The sequence below is a fragment of the Aquarana catesbeiana genome, linkage group LG02 (assembly GCF_042186555.1).
Source record: "Aquarana catesbeiana isolate 2022-GZ linkage group LG02, ASM4218655v1, whole genome shotgun sequence".
Classification (NCBI taxonomy): Eukaryota; Metazoa; Chordata; class Amphibia; order Anura; family Ranidae; genus Aquarana; species Aquarana catesbeiana.
Genome location: NC_133325.1, coordinates 667,530,217 through 667,550,025, shown reverse-complemented (window position 1 = coordinate 667,550,025; position 19,809 = coordinate 667,530,217). Strand labels below are relative to the sequence as shown.

Below are 19,809 nucleotides of genomic sequence, written 5' to 3'. Positions count from 1 at the left end.
CAAATAGCTTGGGGTGTCTACTTTCCAAAATTGGGTCATTTGGGGGGGTTTTGTGCCACCTGGGCATTCCATGGCCTCCGAAACTGTGATAGGCAGTGAAGAGTGAAATCAAAAATTTTCACCCTTAGAAATCCTGAAGGCGGTGATTGGATTTTGGGGCCCCGTACGCGGCTAGGCTCCCAAAAAGTCCCACACATGTGGTATCCCCATACTCAGGAGAAGCAGCTAAATGTATTTTGGGGTGCAATTCCACATATGCCCATGGCCTGTGTGAGCAATATATCATTTAGTGACAACTTTATGCAAAAAAAAAAAAGTGTCACTTTCCCACAACTTGTGTCAAAATATAAAATATTCCATGGACTCAATATGCCTCTCAGCAAATAGCTTGGGGTGTCTACTTTCCAAAATGGGGTCATTTTGGGGGGTTTTGTGCCACCTGGGCATTCCATGGCCTCCAAAACTGTGATAGGTAGTGAGGAGTAAAATCAAAAATTTACACCCTTAGAAATCCTGAAGGCGGTGCTTGGTTTTCGGGGCCCTGTACGCGGCTAGGCTCCCAAAAAGTCCCACACATGTGGTATCCCCATACTCAAGAGAAGCAGCTGAATGTATTTTGGGGTGCAATTCCACATAGGCCCATGGCCTGTGTGAGCAATATATAATTTAGTGACAACTTTTTGTAAATATTTTTTTTTTTTTTTTTTTTGTCATTATTCAATCACTTGGGACAAAAAAAATAAATATTCAATGGGTTCAACATGCCTCTCAGCAATTTCCTTGGGGTGTCTACTTTCCAAAATGGGGTCACTTGGGGGGGTTTTGTACTGCCCTGCCATTTTAGCACCTCATGAAATGACATAGGCAGTCATAAACTAAAAGCTGTGTAAATTACAGAAAATGTACCCTAGTTTGTAGACGCTATAACTTTTGCGTAAACCAATAAATATACGCTTATTGACATTTTTTTTACCAAAGACATGTGGCCGAATACATTTTGGCCTAAATGTATGACTAAAATTTAGTTTATTGGATTTTTTTTATAACAAAAAGTAGAAAATATCATTTTTTTTCTAAATTTTCGGTCTTTTTCCGTTTATAGCGCAAAAAATAAAAACCGCAGAGGTGATCAAATACCATCAAAAGAAAGCTCTATTTGTGGGAAGAAAAGGACGCAAATTTCGTTTGGGTACAGCATTGCATGACCGCGCAATTAGCAGTTAAAGCGACGCAGTGCCAAATTGGAAAAAGACCTCTGGTCCTTAGGCAGCATAATGGTCCGGGGCTCAAGTGGTTAAAATGGTGAAACAGTCAAGAAATAACTAATTGACCACAGGTGCCTTGAAACACAAACGTCCATAGATGGATGTGAATGTCCAACCGCACAGGAGGTATAAGTACTCCAAGGGGTGGTGATGGTCTGATGGTTGTCAGAAAACACCTGGCATCATACAGCGACTTCCCAACCGAGAAACCGGGTCCCAATGGGTCATTCAGAGAAAGTGCAAAAAAGCCTCTTACCAGATCCTGTGGATTCCCATGTCAGCAACAGGGAATCGCATGCGCAGTTTGTCACAAATGACGTGGAATGGGAGCTCAGGAATCGCCAATCTCTTGGATGGTGGTCTGTATGGATCTCGGCCGGCAACCGGATGGGTCCTCACAACGAACCGTCCTCACACCGAACCGTCCCAGCGTGCATCAGAAGTTTCACAAAGAGAGTGGTGTATGTACCCGACGCGTTTCGACCTAGGGGTCTTCAACAGGGGCATAGGGCCCCTGTTGAAGACCCCTAGGTCGAAACGCGTCGGTTACATACACCACTCTCTTTGTTGCCCATTTGTTTTTATCCACCGTGATCACGCTTTTATTTGTGTATGGTCGTTTTTGTCAATAAAAACACCCTTTTTTATCTGCACCATGTGGAGGCACATTCTTTTTGTTTCCACATTTACCGCATGAGATCCAGTCCCTCCAACTGCTCCTTTCGGGGGACCGTTTGTGAAACTTCTGATGCACGCTGGGACGGTTCGGTGTGAGGACGGTTCGTTGTGAGGACCCATCCGGTTGCCGGCCGAGATCCATACAGACCACCATCCAAGAGATTGGCGATTCCTGAGCTCCCATTCCACGTCATTTGTGACAAACTGCGCATGCGATTCCCTGTCGCTGACATGGGAATCCACAGGATCTGGTAAGAGGCTTTTTTGCACTTTCTCTGAATGACCCATTGGGACCCGGTTTCTCGGTTGGGAAGTCGCTGTATGATGTCAGGTGTTTTCTGACAACCATCAGACCATCACCACCCCTTGGAGTACTTATACCTCCTGTGCGGTTGGACATTCACATCCATCTATGGACGTTTGTGTTTCAAGGCACCTGTGGTCAATTAGTTATTTCTTGACTGTTTCACCATTTTAAAGACCTATATTCATTTGTACATGCGCTGCATTTTTCCATATGCCTATTTTGTTGTTTTTGTCAAACTGTATGCAGCAGCTTTCATTCATTTTACTGGTTAGCGCGGTGTTTTCTATTTACCTCTGATATTGGAGGAGGATGCAGATGAACATCACAATCATCTCTCCAATCGCAAAATGTCTTGCATTCCTTGAAAAGAATGCAAGGCTTTTTATGAATGGAGTAGATGCTAAGCAAGCGACCAGTGTCATGAGTGTACTGCTACCATAAGTACAAGTTTCAGCACTGGAACATTTAGCGCTAACAGGAGGCTGACTCATTAAAAGTAAGACATGTAACAAACGCTACAGCAGCCTGACATGGAGCTCATGTCATTAGAGCTGACTTATTTTTACTGTGCAAATGGCCCAAAATCCTTTTTGGCCATATTCCATATTAAACATGTAGGAAGAAGAGTAATTCTACCTGCAGAGGCAAAGTGAGACCGTACATCATGGCTGCTATCAGTGAGAGGCCTTCTGACAGTATTCAAAAACAGAGATGGACTTGAATTCAGGGACTTTCTGACGTTTCTCTGGTCTCAACTGACTCCTGCTCACACACATAGCACTGTGATGGTTGTTAGGTCCTGTCCTGTGTGAAAACCGTTTTCATGAAGAGCAACACACCTTGCTCCTTCCTTCCTTGCTATCTCTCTGATGAAGCCATGCCCAGTGGCGTAATGTGTATGGGGGGGCAGAGCTAGTGAAGAAGGCTGAGGAGAACGCAGAGGATCTGAGTAAGCGAGCCCAGCCCAAGGGACAGTGTTAAACATTAAATTAAATGGGGCAATTGCTTCACAAGTTTCAGCCTCCATGTAAATTGCCCCCAGTGGGGGGGTCTAAAGATGGATCTATTTGTAGTGCACCAGTGACAGTGCACTTTTTAATGTGAGTCTATTTTCAACTTTTTACTAAATAAATAAGTGACATTTTATGGAAAGCACTATGATTTTTTACATGTTTTGATTTCTGGGTATCATTTCTGTAGTGTACTCTTAATTGGAGTTTCCAATCGCCTTGACATATCTAAGATATCCCTTAAGGGGACATGCGTGCTTGACCTGTTGTTTATGGGTCAAAAACTGAGGTGAGCTGCTAGTGGTGACAGAGGATGTAGCACGAGGTGTTTTTTGCATCACGGAGCATATGAAACATTAAAGATTAAAGACTGTAATCTAACACATACATGTGGACTTTAAATATATTTTTTGGTGATTTTTTTTATTAATTTATTTTTTCATAAAAGCATATTGGATATAGTGCAGAGCTAAATCACTTTTTATTTATACCACCTGCATTGAGGTAGACGTGACATTCGTGACAGAACGGTGTAGCATTATTGATGTCATTGGGAGGAACAGTGACCAATCACTGGTGTCAGTGTGAGGAATTATACCTCACTGTTATTGTCAACAGGAGGAATTATTCCACTCAGTGGGAGGAATAACGGCCCAAGGGTTGGAAAAAAAAGGGACACATTCAGCCCATGGGCCACAGTTTAGAATCCTGCCTTTTTCTCTCCCACCTATCAGTGCAATTGCTTTTGTAAATACTTTTCAGAGAACATAACAGAAGACATATAGATTCTAGAAATGAAGATTAGGGCTACTGGTGTGAAATCAACCAGGTTATAAAGGCAACATTTTATGTTTGAGCACTGTATTGACACCCCAGCACAGTTGAACCAGAGCAATTATCTGTAAATAACACCGTCATTCAGCTAACTACTCCCCCCATCATTCAGGCGAGAATGTCTGTTGTCCGCTATATAGACGACGTTAGATTCTTACTTGAAACCTCCCCATTTTCTATCGTCGTGACCCTTTCTATGTCATGAAGTTACCAGGATATTAGTGGGTATTCCCATCCTAGAAAGTGTCATCTTCATATTCCTGTCATTATTTTACCGCTATAATTTTACATTTTTCCTTGTTACATACTGATAGAATGTTTCTCTATAGACTACAGGCTATGGACATTAGTTTTTTCATATTTTTAACAAGCAATAATAGAGCTTCAAATAAAGCCCTCATAGACCTCTGCAGCTGCAGACACTATGAAACAATTCACCTTCAAATTTCAAAGCAGAATCTCAACAGTTCAAAGCAATACTCTCAACAGTTCAGCTTACTCTGCTCCCCCTTCCAGCAGTGACCCAACAGCCTTCCATCCTTCTACCTCCTAATGTACACAAGGATTATGTGTTTTGTGAGGGAACAGGAGGAACTGAGCTTCTGAGATAAAATAAAGATTTAAATGACTTCAGTGTTTCTGCTGTGAAATTTGAAGATGAACTGCTCCGTAGTAATTTCAGATACTCCACTGTATCCACGGAGGGAGCAATGGTTATCATGTCCATTAAATGGGAAGTAAGTGGATTAGTAGTATACAGAAGGAAGATAATATTTTTGTGCTTTAAACCTGAAGTTTATTTAGCTTATATTTTGCCTCCTCTGGTTCCTCCTTTTCCCCCACATTAGCATGCTAATGAAAATTTTAAATAAAACCTTCTGTTTTCATTATTTACCTTATCCCTGTGCTTTTTTATGCAGTGTAGACAGATTGTGGCTGGTGGGAGGAGCCAACAGGGTGCTGTACACAGCTCCCTGAAAACATCACAGCCCCCGATGTAAGCAGTGGGCTGGCTCTTGGGAGGAGATATGAAAATATGGAGGAGTGAGCATTCCTTGGCAGGCTACATTTGCATGAAAACTTCCCTAGGTAATGCCTACATGTGATGCTGAGCCTCCAAAATTAAAATCCAGTTAATTTAAAGGGGCAGCCTAGGGACAGTGAAGCTGGGGAGGAAAGAGATATATATCCCTGGATACCCTCCAGCTCAGAAATGCGGTGGGCTCTGTTTGACTTGCTCCAGGTTCTAATGCACACTGTGAAAAACTTACAGTGTGCAGTGAACTCAGAGTAAGCTGTTTCAGTATAGCTGAGTTTAGCTAACAAGAAGTGGCAAGAACACCACATCTCTGGCAAAATAAAAGGGATTTCTGTGCTTCTAGCCTGAAAAATTAAATTAAATTCAGTCACCACGTCTAAGGACTGATAAACTGCAATATATAACGTTTTTGATCTTGTACTTAGATATTCTTTAGGAGAAAAAGCAAACAATGCATCTCCAGGTTTCGGGTGATGACAACAACAGAGATTGGCAGAGCCAACAGTAGACATAACAGAGGCCACTTGTCTTGGGACCATGGGGGATTGTAGCCATGCTAGACAGATTGACAAACTAGGACAGATAAAAGAAGTAGTATGCCGTTTGATTTATATTGTATTTTGTTCCCACAGCAAAAGTAGTTTATCTATCAACTAATTTCTGGCATTCTCTTCAAGTTTCATAAGTTAAATATCATGACATGCTGAAAAATCAAAGCATCTGAGTTGGCAGTGAATTCCAGATATTAAGTTTATATGTGAGCTTTGTAATAGAATGCTTGAATCACTCAAATTGTCTCTAAACGTCTGCTGCGTTGTGTTAATCCTTGTTTTTTTTTCTAAACAATCTATAACCACCAATTCTTGACAGACTTCCCAGATGTATCTTGGATTTTTACAAGCATTCAGTTCTTCAAATAAAATGTCTCCGCCCTTCCTGAACCTCATATCGGTTACATGCAAATAGTAACTTGATTACGTACAAACAATATTATCTATCTATCTATCTATCTATCTATCTATCTATCTATCTATCTATCTATCTAATAGCCTTTAATATTTTTTAACTCAATATTTTCTATAAGCCTGTCACTGCCTGTTATAGTCAATCATAAAAGATTTAATTGTAAATCAAATTTTATAATCCTCTTCCTCTCAATAATCAGAGAACATCTGATTTTAGCAATGATGTAATGAAATCTACACATACTACAAAAAGGTTAGAATGAGTGACAAAAATGCTAAACAATCCTCATTGATACATCAAACTGTCAGAGAGAAAATATATAAAAGACGTGTCTTACAGAGCCACATCTGAAGAAGTTAATAACAATGCATAGTATTAAACCAAAACGAATGTTTCAATCGCTAAAATACTTACGTTTTTGCAGTTTGTGCACACAAACTCTCCATCATGGTTGACCACTCGGATGATTTCCCCGGTGGGAACACACTCGATCTTGAGCTCCATGTTCTCATGAATAGAGAAAAAACTTTTGCTGTTCTCCAAAAAGTAGGTTTCTATCCAATAATTAGCTCCTCTTTTAGGATGCTTTCTTGTCCGTCTACAAAGCAACTGCGGTGACTATACTACTGCTAGCAGGGTTTTAGGGAAGCTAAGGAAGGACTGGAAACCTAATTTCTTCCAGAACGTTATTTTAAGTGGATAATCCGGAATTATATGTTTATACAAAGCCAAGGTGAGAATGCTGACAATGAAAGTTCACGAGCGCCTTCCAGGAGGTCACAGTTGGTTCCTATAGTGTCAGGCTTCGAGAAGCCACTAATTTATCCCCCTAGTGATTTTACTGAACTTCATGAAAGTTCAACAAGCTCCTTGGGGGCACCACTGAAGGTCAAACTGCATTAGATACAAATATGAAAGGTTTGGCATATGTCCATAGATATTAATTGTTAAGCTTAGTACACGTACGCTCAAGATTGCTGGTTTGTGTAAGGTGAAAAGTTCAGTTTTGTAGGCCAGGAAAAAGTACTTGAAGTTTCTACTAACCTCCTATATATAGATTATTTAAATATACAGCAAAGTACTACTGGATTCACAAAACAAAATATTTGCTGTTCTTTATTGGGTTTCCTGTCAAACAAATCTTGCATGTTTTACTTTTATATGACCTCTTCTGAGAATATTCTTTCTAGATTGTAAACTCTAACGAACAGGGCCCTCTGATCCCTCCTGTATTGATTTGTATTGTAAGTGTACTGTCTGCCCCATGTTGTAAAGTGCTGCGCAAACTGTTGGCACTAAATAAATCCTGTATAATAATAATAATAATAATAATACTATCAGTGTTTTGTCTTAGCAGCATCCAGTGTCTGACTTATTTTTGATTTTCATTGGGCCAACAGATTCTACAGAATCTGCTAGAGAAATTCATACAGATGCTGTAGGACCAATCTGGGTGGAAACCAAACAATCTACCAGTATGTTTTTTGGTGTGCAAGTAGCTTTGAGAAGAAACCCAACCAAAAGAGGGAGAAGATACAACCTCTGTGCAGATACTTTGCTTTGTAGTGGTGTCATTGAGCAAGGTCTGGCCAGTATGGTACTCTTGAACTTTGTTGTACAGGCTGGACACTCCCAGTAGAGGCCACCTGGGTCAGTTCTAAATGCCTAGGACCATTGATGCAGTCACTGTCTATCTGCTATCTCAATTCAGGTATTTTCCTGATTTCTTGGACCAAAATGAGTGGCCAAACTGCCTATAAAACACATTGGGTGTTCACAGAGATGTACACCTCCATGGCAAATTGGATGCTACAGCCTCCATAATCTACTTGCACACCTCAGAGGGCTATACACCCGCACTTAAAGCAGGTGGGAAAACCGGCAAGTGCTGAGGGCAACATATAGTGGTAAGACTGGGATCTGCAGCCAGTTGTTCAGTAAATAAGGATTGTCCATCTAAGGCATCTACAGCTTTTTGTAATATAGTAGCTAAAAGATTGTAGGAGGTGAACAGTATTACTATTTTTTTTAAGTCAACCCTCAGCTGATTAAACTAGAGAAATACTTTGCAATACTTTCAGAATGTATAGTATATTATTTTTCTTAATTATTTTAAAATATTATAAATTCTATTCTAAATTACTAATCACAAAAAACGAACATAACTACTGCAGACTCTAAGCCCTGAAAGTCTGAAATCAGTTCTTAGGGTAGGCTAAGTTCAAACTTGCTCATTCTCTGAAAATGATCCATGGTGGATTGATTATAAAATTACATCTAAGCTGCTATTAGGTGATCAGGAGGCGTTCCTGCTACCTCTTAAATGCCTTTTGTTTTTTTGTCAATTCTCAATGGGATTAATGGTCCACTACCACGAGCCAAATGCTTGGCTCGTGGTTGTGGAACACACCTATTGACTTGAATGGGTCAAAAACAATTGAGTATTGTCCGTGACACTTTTTTTATTTGCTTTTTATTTGTTTTGCTTTTATTTTATTCTGCAAAAACTTCTTCGACATAGACAGAAAAGATTTGACATTAAAGAGACATGAAGATTCGACGAAGCAGCTAAAAACATACGATCGCCACGAGCGGACATTTACGGTCAAATGCTCCGCCCATAAGCTAAAGAAGAATTCTAATGTTGTTTGACTAGTAATAATAATTAATAATTATAATTATGCTTCAATTTAAAATCAAAACATTAACAGCGCTTATTATTTGTATCTTTTATAATAGCGGCTAAGAAGTAGTTCACTATTTTGATTGAGCGCTGGAATCAGTGTCACATTGGTGTCTCTGATATTTTATAATAATTATAATTTTTTTTTTAAAGGGTAATAATTATAATTATTACTAGTCAAACAACATTAGAATTCTACTATAGCTTGTGGGCGGAGCATTAGACCGGAAATGTACGATCGCGACATCATAAGTTTAGCTGCTTCGTCTAATCATCTTAGAATATCCAACAGACACCATAAGCTTTCAACTGACAGAATCGTCCTTAATTAATTCGGATTTTCATACGAATGCATTTTTTTATGAAATATGAATAAAAACGAAGACGGGAAAAACTGGAGTAACTAAATAAATTTATTTTTCAGACAAAACCAAAATGAAATATTTCAGTGTGCACATGTCTATTTGACACTGCAGTGTTTACTTTACTCTATCTCTGCATTTTACAAGTTATTCATTAAATGTAGGGCGTAGCGTGGAGCCTGTAGTGTCTTACTGAGTTCGCTGTGCATTATGCAATAGATAAAAAAAAAAACAACTATAATTTTGGGTGGTCTGACCCCTTAAAACATATCGAGGACATGTGAAGTAAGCAGCCCAGTAAACTGCAGAAGACAATACAGTTACTTCCTTGCATTCATGATAAGTACATTTTATAACCCTTTATGTAACCAAGGATATGCAATCTGTAACAATTTTGAAAGCTCTGGAAATTTATCTGCATTTTCCAATCTCAGCATCTTTCCTGGGCAAAAGGAACAGGTCAGATTTAAGCACCCGAGTGCCATTAAATGCCATTAGATAAAGTGAATTTCCTGTTTTTTTCTGTTAACTTTTTTTTAAAGATAATAGTGTTGCAAAATATGAAACAGATATTTAAATATAACTGTAGCCAAGGGTAAAAAATTACAGAAATTGTTGCCTGCAAAACTTCCACCCAGAGACAGACTTCTTTTCAAAAAACAGTGGGTTCTAAATTAATTTCTGCTTTGAATTTCCATATCATAAAAGGCCTCATGCACACTGGACATTTTTACAGCTGCTCCTAGGAGTGTCTGGCATTTGTTTTCCTTCCTCTAAACTCCCTTGCTTGTTAGCCTATGTGTCCATGCACAAATAGACTTTTTCCAGCATTTAGTGGCAGTAGAGTTTAGAGGCAGGAAAAAAACACTACCAAGTGTGTCCAGGAGTAGCAGAGTTTGGGCAGACAAAATGTTTGACGCTTGTAAATCTGTCTAAAGGCACGGTAATGCTAGGTACAATTAGCGCTTGAGCGTTAATTCATTTCAATGGGCAGAAAAAATTCTTGTGGCCAATGAAATTAATTAATGCCCAAGTGCTTGATGCCTGTAAATGCACCAAAACGTTTGTAAAAGCTTTAGACACATTTACAAGCATCAGGCGTTTTTCTGCAAAAACGCTGCTGCCATAAGGAAGGCTTCTAGGAGAGTTAAAAAAAAACTTCCTGTGTGAGGCCTAAACCTGCACTGGTTGTGTTGTAGACATGTCAGTCTGTCACACCAGTGAGCAAGACATAATGGCACCCATGAGTCAGTAGGCAAGAACATAGGGGTTGCTTTGAGGAGTCACATGATAATCTAAATAGGAAGGAGTATAAAAGCTCTTCTATTTCTCTGTAGACTTTCAAAGTTCTGAATATAAAGCATCTCAGTTATAATAGTACATTCTGTTTTTCATAATACGGCACATCATTCACGAATGCGAAAGACAGCATGGTTAAAATGGCTTGGGTATTACTCATGTTTGATAATATCATTATTGTATGTCAGCACCTCTGACCTGCATTAAGTGGCAGGGGGTTTCATTCCTACAACTTTTGTGATCCCATCCCTGTGGCACTGCCTGCGTTTTGAAAGCTAAAGCTCACACTAAATAATGGTATCGCAGACTAAAGTTGGTGGAGTCAAATTGACCTTTAGCATGCAAACACACAGCAGCATATTTGTGCTATTTGTGGGAAGCTATGCTCACATTTTTTTGCAATGTGCTGTTTCTAGGCATAAGATTAATATAAATTAGCTTTATCCCTGTGACACCATTAGGGCTAAGTGAGGAAGTGCTAGGGATGCAGACAATAGTTCTTATCTGGCAGTATTTTTAAGATTCCTAGCTATTTCCTGTTTATATTCTGAACACAGAAATAACTGTTTATCATACACAGTAGGCAAGATTTGAAATGTCCAAAACTTGGGCTAAATAGGGAAAGTGGAAGCCAATGAAATGTTTTTGATAAAACTGTTTCCTTTACTAATAGAAATTTGACATAACAGTTACGTCTCTCAAGCCTCTACTATCCTTAAAGGAAAGCTACACCCAAGAAAATAGGTTAAATATCGTGATCCTCAATAGCTGTTTTTCCAACCCAGGGGTCATCTTTGACGAGGAAAACGTATATAGCACATTGAATGTTAAGGTATGTAGAGTTGTTATGAGTTCTCTGTAAACTGTATACTGTGAACATTTGTTTTTTTACCTTAGATTGTAAGCTCCTTGAGGGCAGGGACTGATGTGATTGTGCAATATATAATATGTAAAGGGATGCGTAAATTGACATGCTACATAGGTATTTGTAATAAATAAATAAATATACGGCATCTCATGAAAGTGAGTACACCTGTCACATTTTTGTACATTTTTTATATACTTTTCATGTGACAACACTGAAGAAATGTCACTTTGATACAATTAGTAGTGAGTGTACAGCTTGTATAACAGTGTAAATTTACTGTCCCCTCAAAATAACTCAACACACAGCCATTAATGTCTAAACCCCTGGCAACAAAAGTGAGTACACCCCAAAGTGAAAATGTCCAAGTTGGACCCAATTAGCCATTTTCCCTCCCCGTTTTCATGTGACTCGTTAGTGTTACAAGGTCTCAGGTGTGAATGGGGAGCAGGTGTGTTAAATTTGGTGTTATTGCACTCACTCTCTCATACTGGTCACTGGCAGTTCAACATGGCACCTCATGGCAAAAAACTCTCTGAGGATCTGAAAAAAGGAATTGTTGCGTTACATAAAGAAGGCCTAGGCTATAAAAAGATTGCCAATACCCTGAAACTGAGCTGCAGCACGGTGGCCAAGACCATACAGCGGTTTAACAGGACAGGTTCCACTCAGAACAATCCTTGTAATAGTCGACCAAAGAGGTTGAGTGTACGTGCTCAGCGTCCAGAGGTTGTCTTTGGGAAATAGACATATGAGTGCTTCTAGCATTGCTGCAGAGGTTGAAGGGGTGGGAATCAGCCTGTCAGTGCTCAGACCATACACCGCACACTCCATCAAATTGGTCTGCATGGCTGTCGTCCCAGAAGGAAGCCTCTTCTAAAGACTATGCACAAGAAAGCCCGCAAACAGTTTGCTGAAGACAAGTAGACTAAGGACATGGATTACTGGAACCATGTCCTGTGATCTGTTTAGAACAAGATAAACTTATTTGGTTCAGATGGTGTCAAGTGTGTGTGGTGGCAACCAGGTGAGGAGTACAAAGACAAGTGTGTCTTGCCTACTGTCAAGCATAGTGGTGGGAGTGTCATGGTCTGGGGCTGCATGAGTGCTGCCGGCACTGGGGAGCTACAGTTCATTGAGGGAACCATGAATGCCAACATGTACTGTGACATACTGAAGCAGAGCATGATCCCCTCCCTTTGGAGACTGGGCTGCAGGGCAGTAATCCAACATGATAATGACCCCAAACACACCTCCAAGACGACCAGTGCCTTGCTAAAGGAGCTGAGGGTAAACGTGATGGACTGGCCAAGCATGTCTCCAGACCTAAATCCTATTGAGCATCTGTGGGGCATCCTCAAACGGATGGTGGAGGAGTGCAAGGTCTCTAACATCCACCAGCTCCATGATGTGATGTCGTCATGGAGGAGTGGAAGAGGACTCCAGTGGCAACCTGTGAAGCTCTGGTGAACTCCATGCCCAAGAGGGTTATGGCAGTGCTGGAAAATGATGATGGCCACACAAAATATTGACACTTTGGGCCCAGTTTGGACATTTTCACTTAGGGGTGTACTCACTTTTGTTGCCAGCGGTTTATACATTAATGGCTGTGTGTTGAGTTATTTTGAGGGGACAGCAAATTTACACTGTTATACAAGCTGTACACTCACTACTTTACAAATTGTCATTTCTTCAGTGTTGTCATGTGAAAAGATATAATAAAATATTTACAAAAATGTGAGGGGTGTATTCACTTTTGTGAGATACTGTATATATATATATATTTGTGTTTTAATCCAGGGCCTCCATGTTTGTGGCCACTGTACTTGTGCAGGTGAAAAACCAAACGCCATCTGTTGAATCACTAAAAATGGCACCATTAAATATGGGCTACAATTACACAACACACATCTAGTCTAGATCTCACCAATCAGGGACCCTGGTATGAACACTGTACTGTAACACTCACATCAGCACTTATCACATATAGAATTCACATGGCAGTTTTTCAGGCACATCACCCTGCAATCCACTCCTGTCCCACCCTCATAACCACTTGATCTTTGTGGTAACACAAAATAAATGTTTCCACTGTTGATGAAATATTCTATACAATTTTATTTTTGCAGGCTCACCTAAGGGAGAGATGTAATCAAATATGGAAATAAGGTGTTAACAGCTCTAAATAATGCCAGTTTAAATATGGACCTAATTCATCCCTCGATGGCAATTCATTTTCTCCTGATGCTATCCAGCTACTGTCAGAAAATTCATAAGGCAATCCTGTCACTTCTGTAATGATTATAATTTTTTCTTCTTAATGGGGGTAATGCGCTGCAACCCCGAGCCAAGCGCTTCAGTCATGGTTGCATTTTAGCCCCATTGACTTTAATGGCTGAATCTGTCGACTTGGCATGATGTTGTAAATTTGCAGCAGTAGCATTCCCACTGAACATAACACCCCATGCATTATAGAGCCAGACAATCTACAAAAGCCATCAAAATTCTTATATGGCTGAGCACACTGTAAAGACTCAAAAAAGTAAAATTATTTTGTTTGTTCATTATACCCCTCTTTATGGAACTTGCACCAGAAACACAATAAATAGCAATCATACAGATCCCAGATCTGCAATAAACAGCTAGAAAGACAACACTGACAAGGGAAAAGGGAGTGGAATAGGCGGATTGACTTTGAACATGATATGGCTCTGTTCCCAGGCATTGTAAATGAACAAAATAAGCAAATATAAAATAAAACACCAACTCTCGCTGCCTACCTTAGAAGAGACATAAATATTTTACAGGACAGTTGAGCATTCTGCATAGATGCCCCTTCCTCAACCCAAACTCCATATAATGCTTTAGACTAGAGAATAGGAGCTGGTAGCAATGGGGGTTATTTACTAAAACTATTCCTCTATAAACTAGTAGGATGCATGATTAACTGGACTCTCTTACTTTAAATCTAAACACCTCTAATTCTGCTGACCTTGGGAACATTAATTGACTTCCAGGTACTGTATGCTAGGGAAGGAAATCACTCAGTGGACACTTTTTTAACAATGTTAATGTGTGCCAAGAAAACATTACCTATGTCATGACTTCATACCTCCCAACTTCTGAGATATGAAAGAGGACTGCGTTTTAGCTCAAAGCACATAAGCAAAAGACAAATCCCTCCCCATTTATGGGGACCACAAGGAGATAACAAGCAAAAATGATTGGTTGAACACACAAATGCTTTTTCTCACCACTGCATTTCCTTTATGCTGGGATTTTAAAATAAAACAAACAATAAAAAAGGTAGAGGTTGGATGAAAAGGTTTTGTTTATTATAACACTTTTGGTAGTTAAATATTACTTTTTTTATAGTAGTCCACAGATCAGAATTAAAAGAAAGACAATTCAGAAGAAAAGAGGGTCAGAGGGATTGGCTTGCATAAAAATGCCAGCTGGAAACTATGTGTTGATTCAGAGATACTTATTAAAGAATGCGGCCAGGCAAAGAAGAGGCACCCCTCTTGGGTGGCATACTGCAGGGGGTGCAGCTGGGGTAGGATCTTCTCCCACCTCTGCATTGCCCGGCTGTATCTTGCACTGTGCAGTACTGATCGTCAAACTGAAAGCTCAGTCCAACAGATTTCCCTGGGAAATTGGGGCTCTCCCTTTGTAACCAGTCACTCACTCCGCTGTCAGTATGATAGCTGCACTCTTTGTGTCAGAAGCTCCATTTTACATTTGATCAACAGAGAACAGCACCCAGATGTCAAAGAAATCTTATTACATGGGGGTGTTTTTTTTTTTTAAACCACATTTTAGCCCCTAGTTTTAAACCCTTTTGAAACCTATTATTTTTTACTCCTTTTTTTAAATTTAGCAGCTACACTCAATAGTTGACAGAATTAAACCAAAAAACAAACTGAATAAAAAATTAGTTGCGCTGTCCCTTTAAAAATATATCAAGTGGCACAAATAAACAAATTCATGAAAAAACACACCAAATTTGCATCTAAAAATGCAAAGTGTAACAATAAAAATAATGGAGGTAGCCTGTTTGGGTGTATACAACTTTCTGTTTTTATATAAAAATAATGGGACAAGACCTGCACAAGTTACTCCCCATATCAAGCGGCTTTCTGTGGGGGTGTACTTGAAGGTAGGAGGAGCCAGGAGCACTGGAGGGGGACCCCAGAAGAGGAGGATCAGAAAGCAGGTAAGTATAATATGTTTGTTATTTAAAAAAGAGACTTCAATATCATTTTAATGACAAAGAAAATTACTTACAGTTATTGCACATTATTAGCTGGGAATAGGCTGTCAAGTAATTCCTTGTAGCAGCATTGTGCAGGGATGCTTCAATGTCCCCAGGGCTTTGATAAGTGACATCACAGATCATGTGAACAAACCCGTGGGAAAGCATCATTGAGTGCTGAGCCTACACCTGGCAACCTTTTATTGCCTAATGCCATGGAAAATTATCTGACAGCATGTCTCCACTTGACACTGTATTATACCTGTGCATGATTTTGTGGGGCAGAATAAAGGGGAAGCCCCTATCTTTATAGTCACAGCACTGGTACCCAACCAAGGATAAGTATGTACTGAAGCAGAATTTTAAGCAAACAAGTACTTACAGAGTTATATTTTATATCTACGGTTTAACCTCTTGTCCCACTTTGCATAGTTTTCCTCCCTTTCAACAATCAGACATTTACATTTTTTTATTTTGAATAACATTTTTGAATAACCTGGACAACACCTCACACATCCACAGGAGGCTTCAGGTGCAATGTGCAGTACATTGTGCCTGAAGCCTCCTGGGATGCTTGACGTGTATTTCAGGATGCAGTAGGCAGATTGAGGATGTCATTCTCACCTGCGCATGGAATCCAGAAGTGTTATCCAGGTTATCCAAAAAAGGTTTTTAAAATAAAAAAAATTGTAAATGTCCGATTGTGAAAAAGGAGGAAAACTATGCAAAATGGGACAGAGAGTAAAGGTCCTCTCTAAAATGCATGCTAATGCAAAATAGAAAGAAAATGCAGCCCATCTCTGCAATATATGCACATTTCCTCAAGTTTATCCCTTTAAAGACCCAGCAAATACTGAAAATACAGTACCTGTGCATGTGCCAGAAATGTACTCAATTTATGTTGTGAACGGAGTGGTGGCAGCCCTGCCCAGCTGTCTTTTGCCAAGCTAAACTTACTGTCCCCATCCCATTCTCCACAGCATAAAGACTAATTGTTCTGTAGTCCCAAGATAAGGACTGGGATGGCTATATAGGCTGCTTGAGATAACACAGGAAGTGTGCAGGGGACACATGACAGCTCTGAAATTCCAACAAGATCAATGGTTATTTTGTTGCATTCATCAAACACCTATAACAAGACGTTTTTAATGTATATTAATAGGCCCACATACAGAAGGAGTACATCCTTTCACCTGTCAGTGACACCTGTCCCAGCACTGACTATAGTAATTTTGAGGGGAACAGGGTTGAATGCTGATCTCCCTCAATCTAGTTCTTTACTAAACACATCTTTTCCAATTTAGCCCATAGGCAAAGAGGAGCCACCGCACATATTCCACAAGGCCTCGCACACCGTGGTTTCAGGCCAGGTTCTTAGGACTGGCTGTAAGACCCCTTTCACACTGAGGCAGTTTTCAGGCGTTTTAGCGCTAAAAATAGCGCAGGAAAAGCGTCTAAAGACTGCCTCCCATTCAATTAAATGTGTGCTTTAACACTGGGGCGGTGCGCTTGCAGGACAGTAGAAAAAGTCCTTTGGGGTGTGAATGGAGCGCTGTAAATAGCACTCCAAAAATGCCCTTGCCCATTGAAATGAATGGGCAGTGCTTCCAAACTGCCTTAAAAGCGCTCTGAAAGCACCACAAAAATGCGCCTGAAAACCACCGCAAAAGCGCTGCTAAAACGCAGCTAAAGCATTGCAAAAATGACCGGCACTTTAGCGGCTGTTTTAACCCCTTTCAGTGTGAAATGGGTTAGATGGGATCCAGCCACTTGGTAGGGTGCGTCTGTCATGTCATGTCATGTGACAGACTAACCTACCTATAGAACCTCAATCACCAGCCACCACTCCCTCTCCTAAGCTGGCTAATCCTATTCTTTACACTCATCACCACCCACAGGGTCAACTTGTAGGCATACACTTCATTCTCCAAATAGTATTCACTGTAGAATTTACTCTCTCCCTTCCCAAGAATCAGACCAGATGTTGCTCCTAAACCAGAACTTCTTTTACTAAAGTAAAGTACTTGAACACACAGCTCTTTGTTGTTTCCATAAGAACATAACATGGTGCAACCTCCTTGAACATGACATTTTTCATGATTCTTTTCCTAAGTGCTGTGAGCAGGGCATTTTTCTCAGAAAATAGGTACAGGATCTCAACCATCACTTCCAAAACCCCCTCCTCCATCACACACACACCCTCCAAATCTCAGAGTTCAGGAGGGGGTCATTACACAGAATTCAGAGTTCGGGGTTGCGCTACATACATAGTGCATAGTTCAGCCTTCTTCCACAGCTGCTTATCTACGCATCCTCCATCTACATCTCACTTTCACCCCTCTTCAGCTCTGACCTCTTCATGCAATCCCCCCTCCACTGCCTCCATCTAACCCCCCCCCCCCCCCCCCCCGCCAAAGCCAACTTTTGTTTCTGTATTAAGCTGAAGCACCCAGCCGGTTCTAGTACCTAACCTCACACTGTAGGTGGCTTCGCCTCTCTCACTTGCAGGAAGATCATCCAGTGGGGGTGTCAGCATCTGCACTGCACTCCGCGCACCTGCATCTCCCTTGTCCCCATCCTGCACACAGTGGCAGCCGCTCAGGAGATCAGATCTGTGGGAGCCGTTGGGAGACAAGCTGTCACCTGTAAACACAGAAGCTGGACTTCTGTGTTTACAAAAGTGTTAGTGGTAAGCAGGGAGAAGGGGGCCTGATCCAGAGGTGGTGGAGCTGGGTTCCAAGTTCCAGCTGAAAAAAAAGCTCTGGCAGTGAGTGTGGTGAACATATCTTTTTGTTGTGCTTGTTTCCAATAAAAAAATAATAAAGGCTCAGTCCTTTGTCTCATATCAGGTTCCCGCTACGAGGGAATGCTCACAGACGTACTGTTGTTTCCCAAACTACCCATACTCTGCTAGACTGCAGAATGACAATCTAATATCTATGGGTTCCCCAGATCAATGAAAGCAGAAGGGGAAAACATCACACAACAAAGTGGTGATAAAGTCTAAACATTGTTACCCTTAATGCATTCCTTGCATCAAGGTACAAAATGTTTAGGTAGTAGTATCCCCTCCCCCATCAAGGTACAAAATGTTTAGGTAGTAGTATCCCCCCCCCGTTATACTTACCTGAGTTCTCACTCAATCCAGCGCTGTGCCTGTCCACAGCTCTTCTCTCCCTTCACTTCCTGGTCTTGTAGGCTTTGCTGAGGCAGTGGAAACCATTGGCTCCTTCTGCTGTCAATCAAAGCCAGTGACAAGGGAGCGGAGGGTGTGGTCGAGCTCCGCTCTCTGTGTCTAAATACGCAGGCAGTGCGGCATAGGAGCAAGCCTGGAAGGAAGAGCCAGAAGCTCCAGCAGGGGACCCGAGAAGAGAAGGTTTGGGGCCGATCTGTCCAATTCAATTGCACAGAGCAGTAAGTATAAACCTCCTTGTTATTTTATTTTTTTTTATTTGCATTTACAATCACTTTCACAGTCAAAATCAGTTTGTTGAGAGTCAAATAGTCTGCTCTCTGCACCTGACCACTGACTGCACACTTTAAAGTAGAATTCCAGGATAACTTGGGACTATAAAGTCGAATTAAAGTCGTACTCCATAATTTCCAATGAGTACCATTCATATCTGTGCGACTTCAAGTCGCACCGACTTCAAAGTAGTCAATGTACTACTTTGGTCCAACTTTGATGCAAGTTGACACAATCGCGGTAAAATCGCAGCAAAATCACACAACTTTGAAGTCGCAGTAGTGTGAAAGGGGCCTAAGCCTTACTAATCTTAAAAATGCTCCTTCCCCACTCCTAATACCTATGCAGACTAACCTGTATAAGAAAGATATATATACTTACCTATTTTCAGCCCACTCCCGCCATGTGATCCCCTGTCAGCCAGCAGCAGCTTCAGGGGAAAGGAGGGAGCGCCCGGCTGGTAAAGCCTGGAGTGGTGACAACACTCCAATGGCCCATCCACTGTTGGCGCTCCCCCCTCTCCCCTGCAGCTGCCACTGACTGACACAGGGGAGCCAGAACATTTGACCAGACTGGAGTGGGCTGAATATCGGTAAGTTGATATATCTTTCTTACACAGGTTAGTCAGCATAGGCATTAGGAGGCGGGAGGGGTAATTTTTAAGACTAGTTAGTTTTGAGATGGAATTTTACTTTAGGATTCTGGATTGCAGTGACCACATAATGAATGAATGTTGTATTAGCATCCAGGATTCAATTAAAATAGCAGGCCTGGACAAAT

General features: G+C 40.8%; 1 protein-coding gene across 1 annotated transcript in view; it reads right to left on the bottom strand.

Moving 5' to 3' along the window:
* Positions 1-6,717, bottom strand: part of MYO1C (myosin IC) — a 333,223-nt gene extending 326,506 nt beyond the window's left edge. The window contains exon 1 of the mRNA XM_073616641.1: positions 6,514-6,717. Coding sequence (XP_073472742.1) covers positions 6,514-6,603 — 90 coding nt within the window. The 5' untranslated portion in view covers positions 6,604-6,717. The remainder of the gene's footprint in view (positions 1-6,513) is intronic.
* Positions 6,718-19,809: the final 13,092 nt, after the last annotated feature.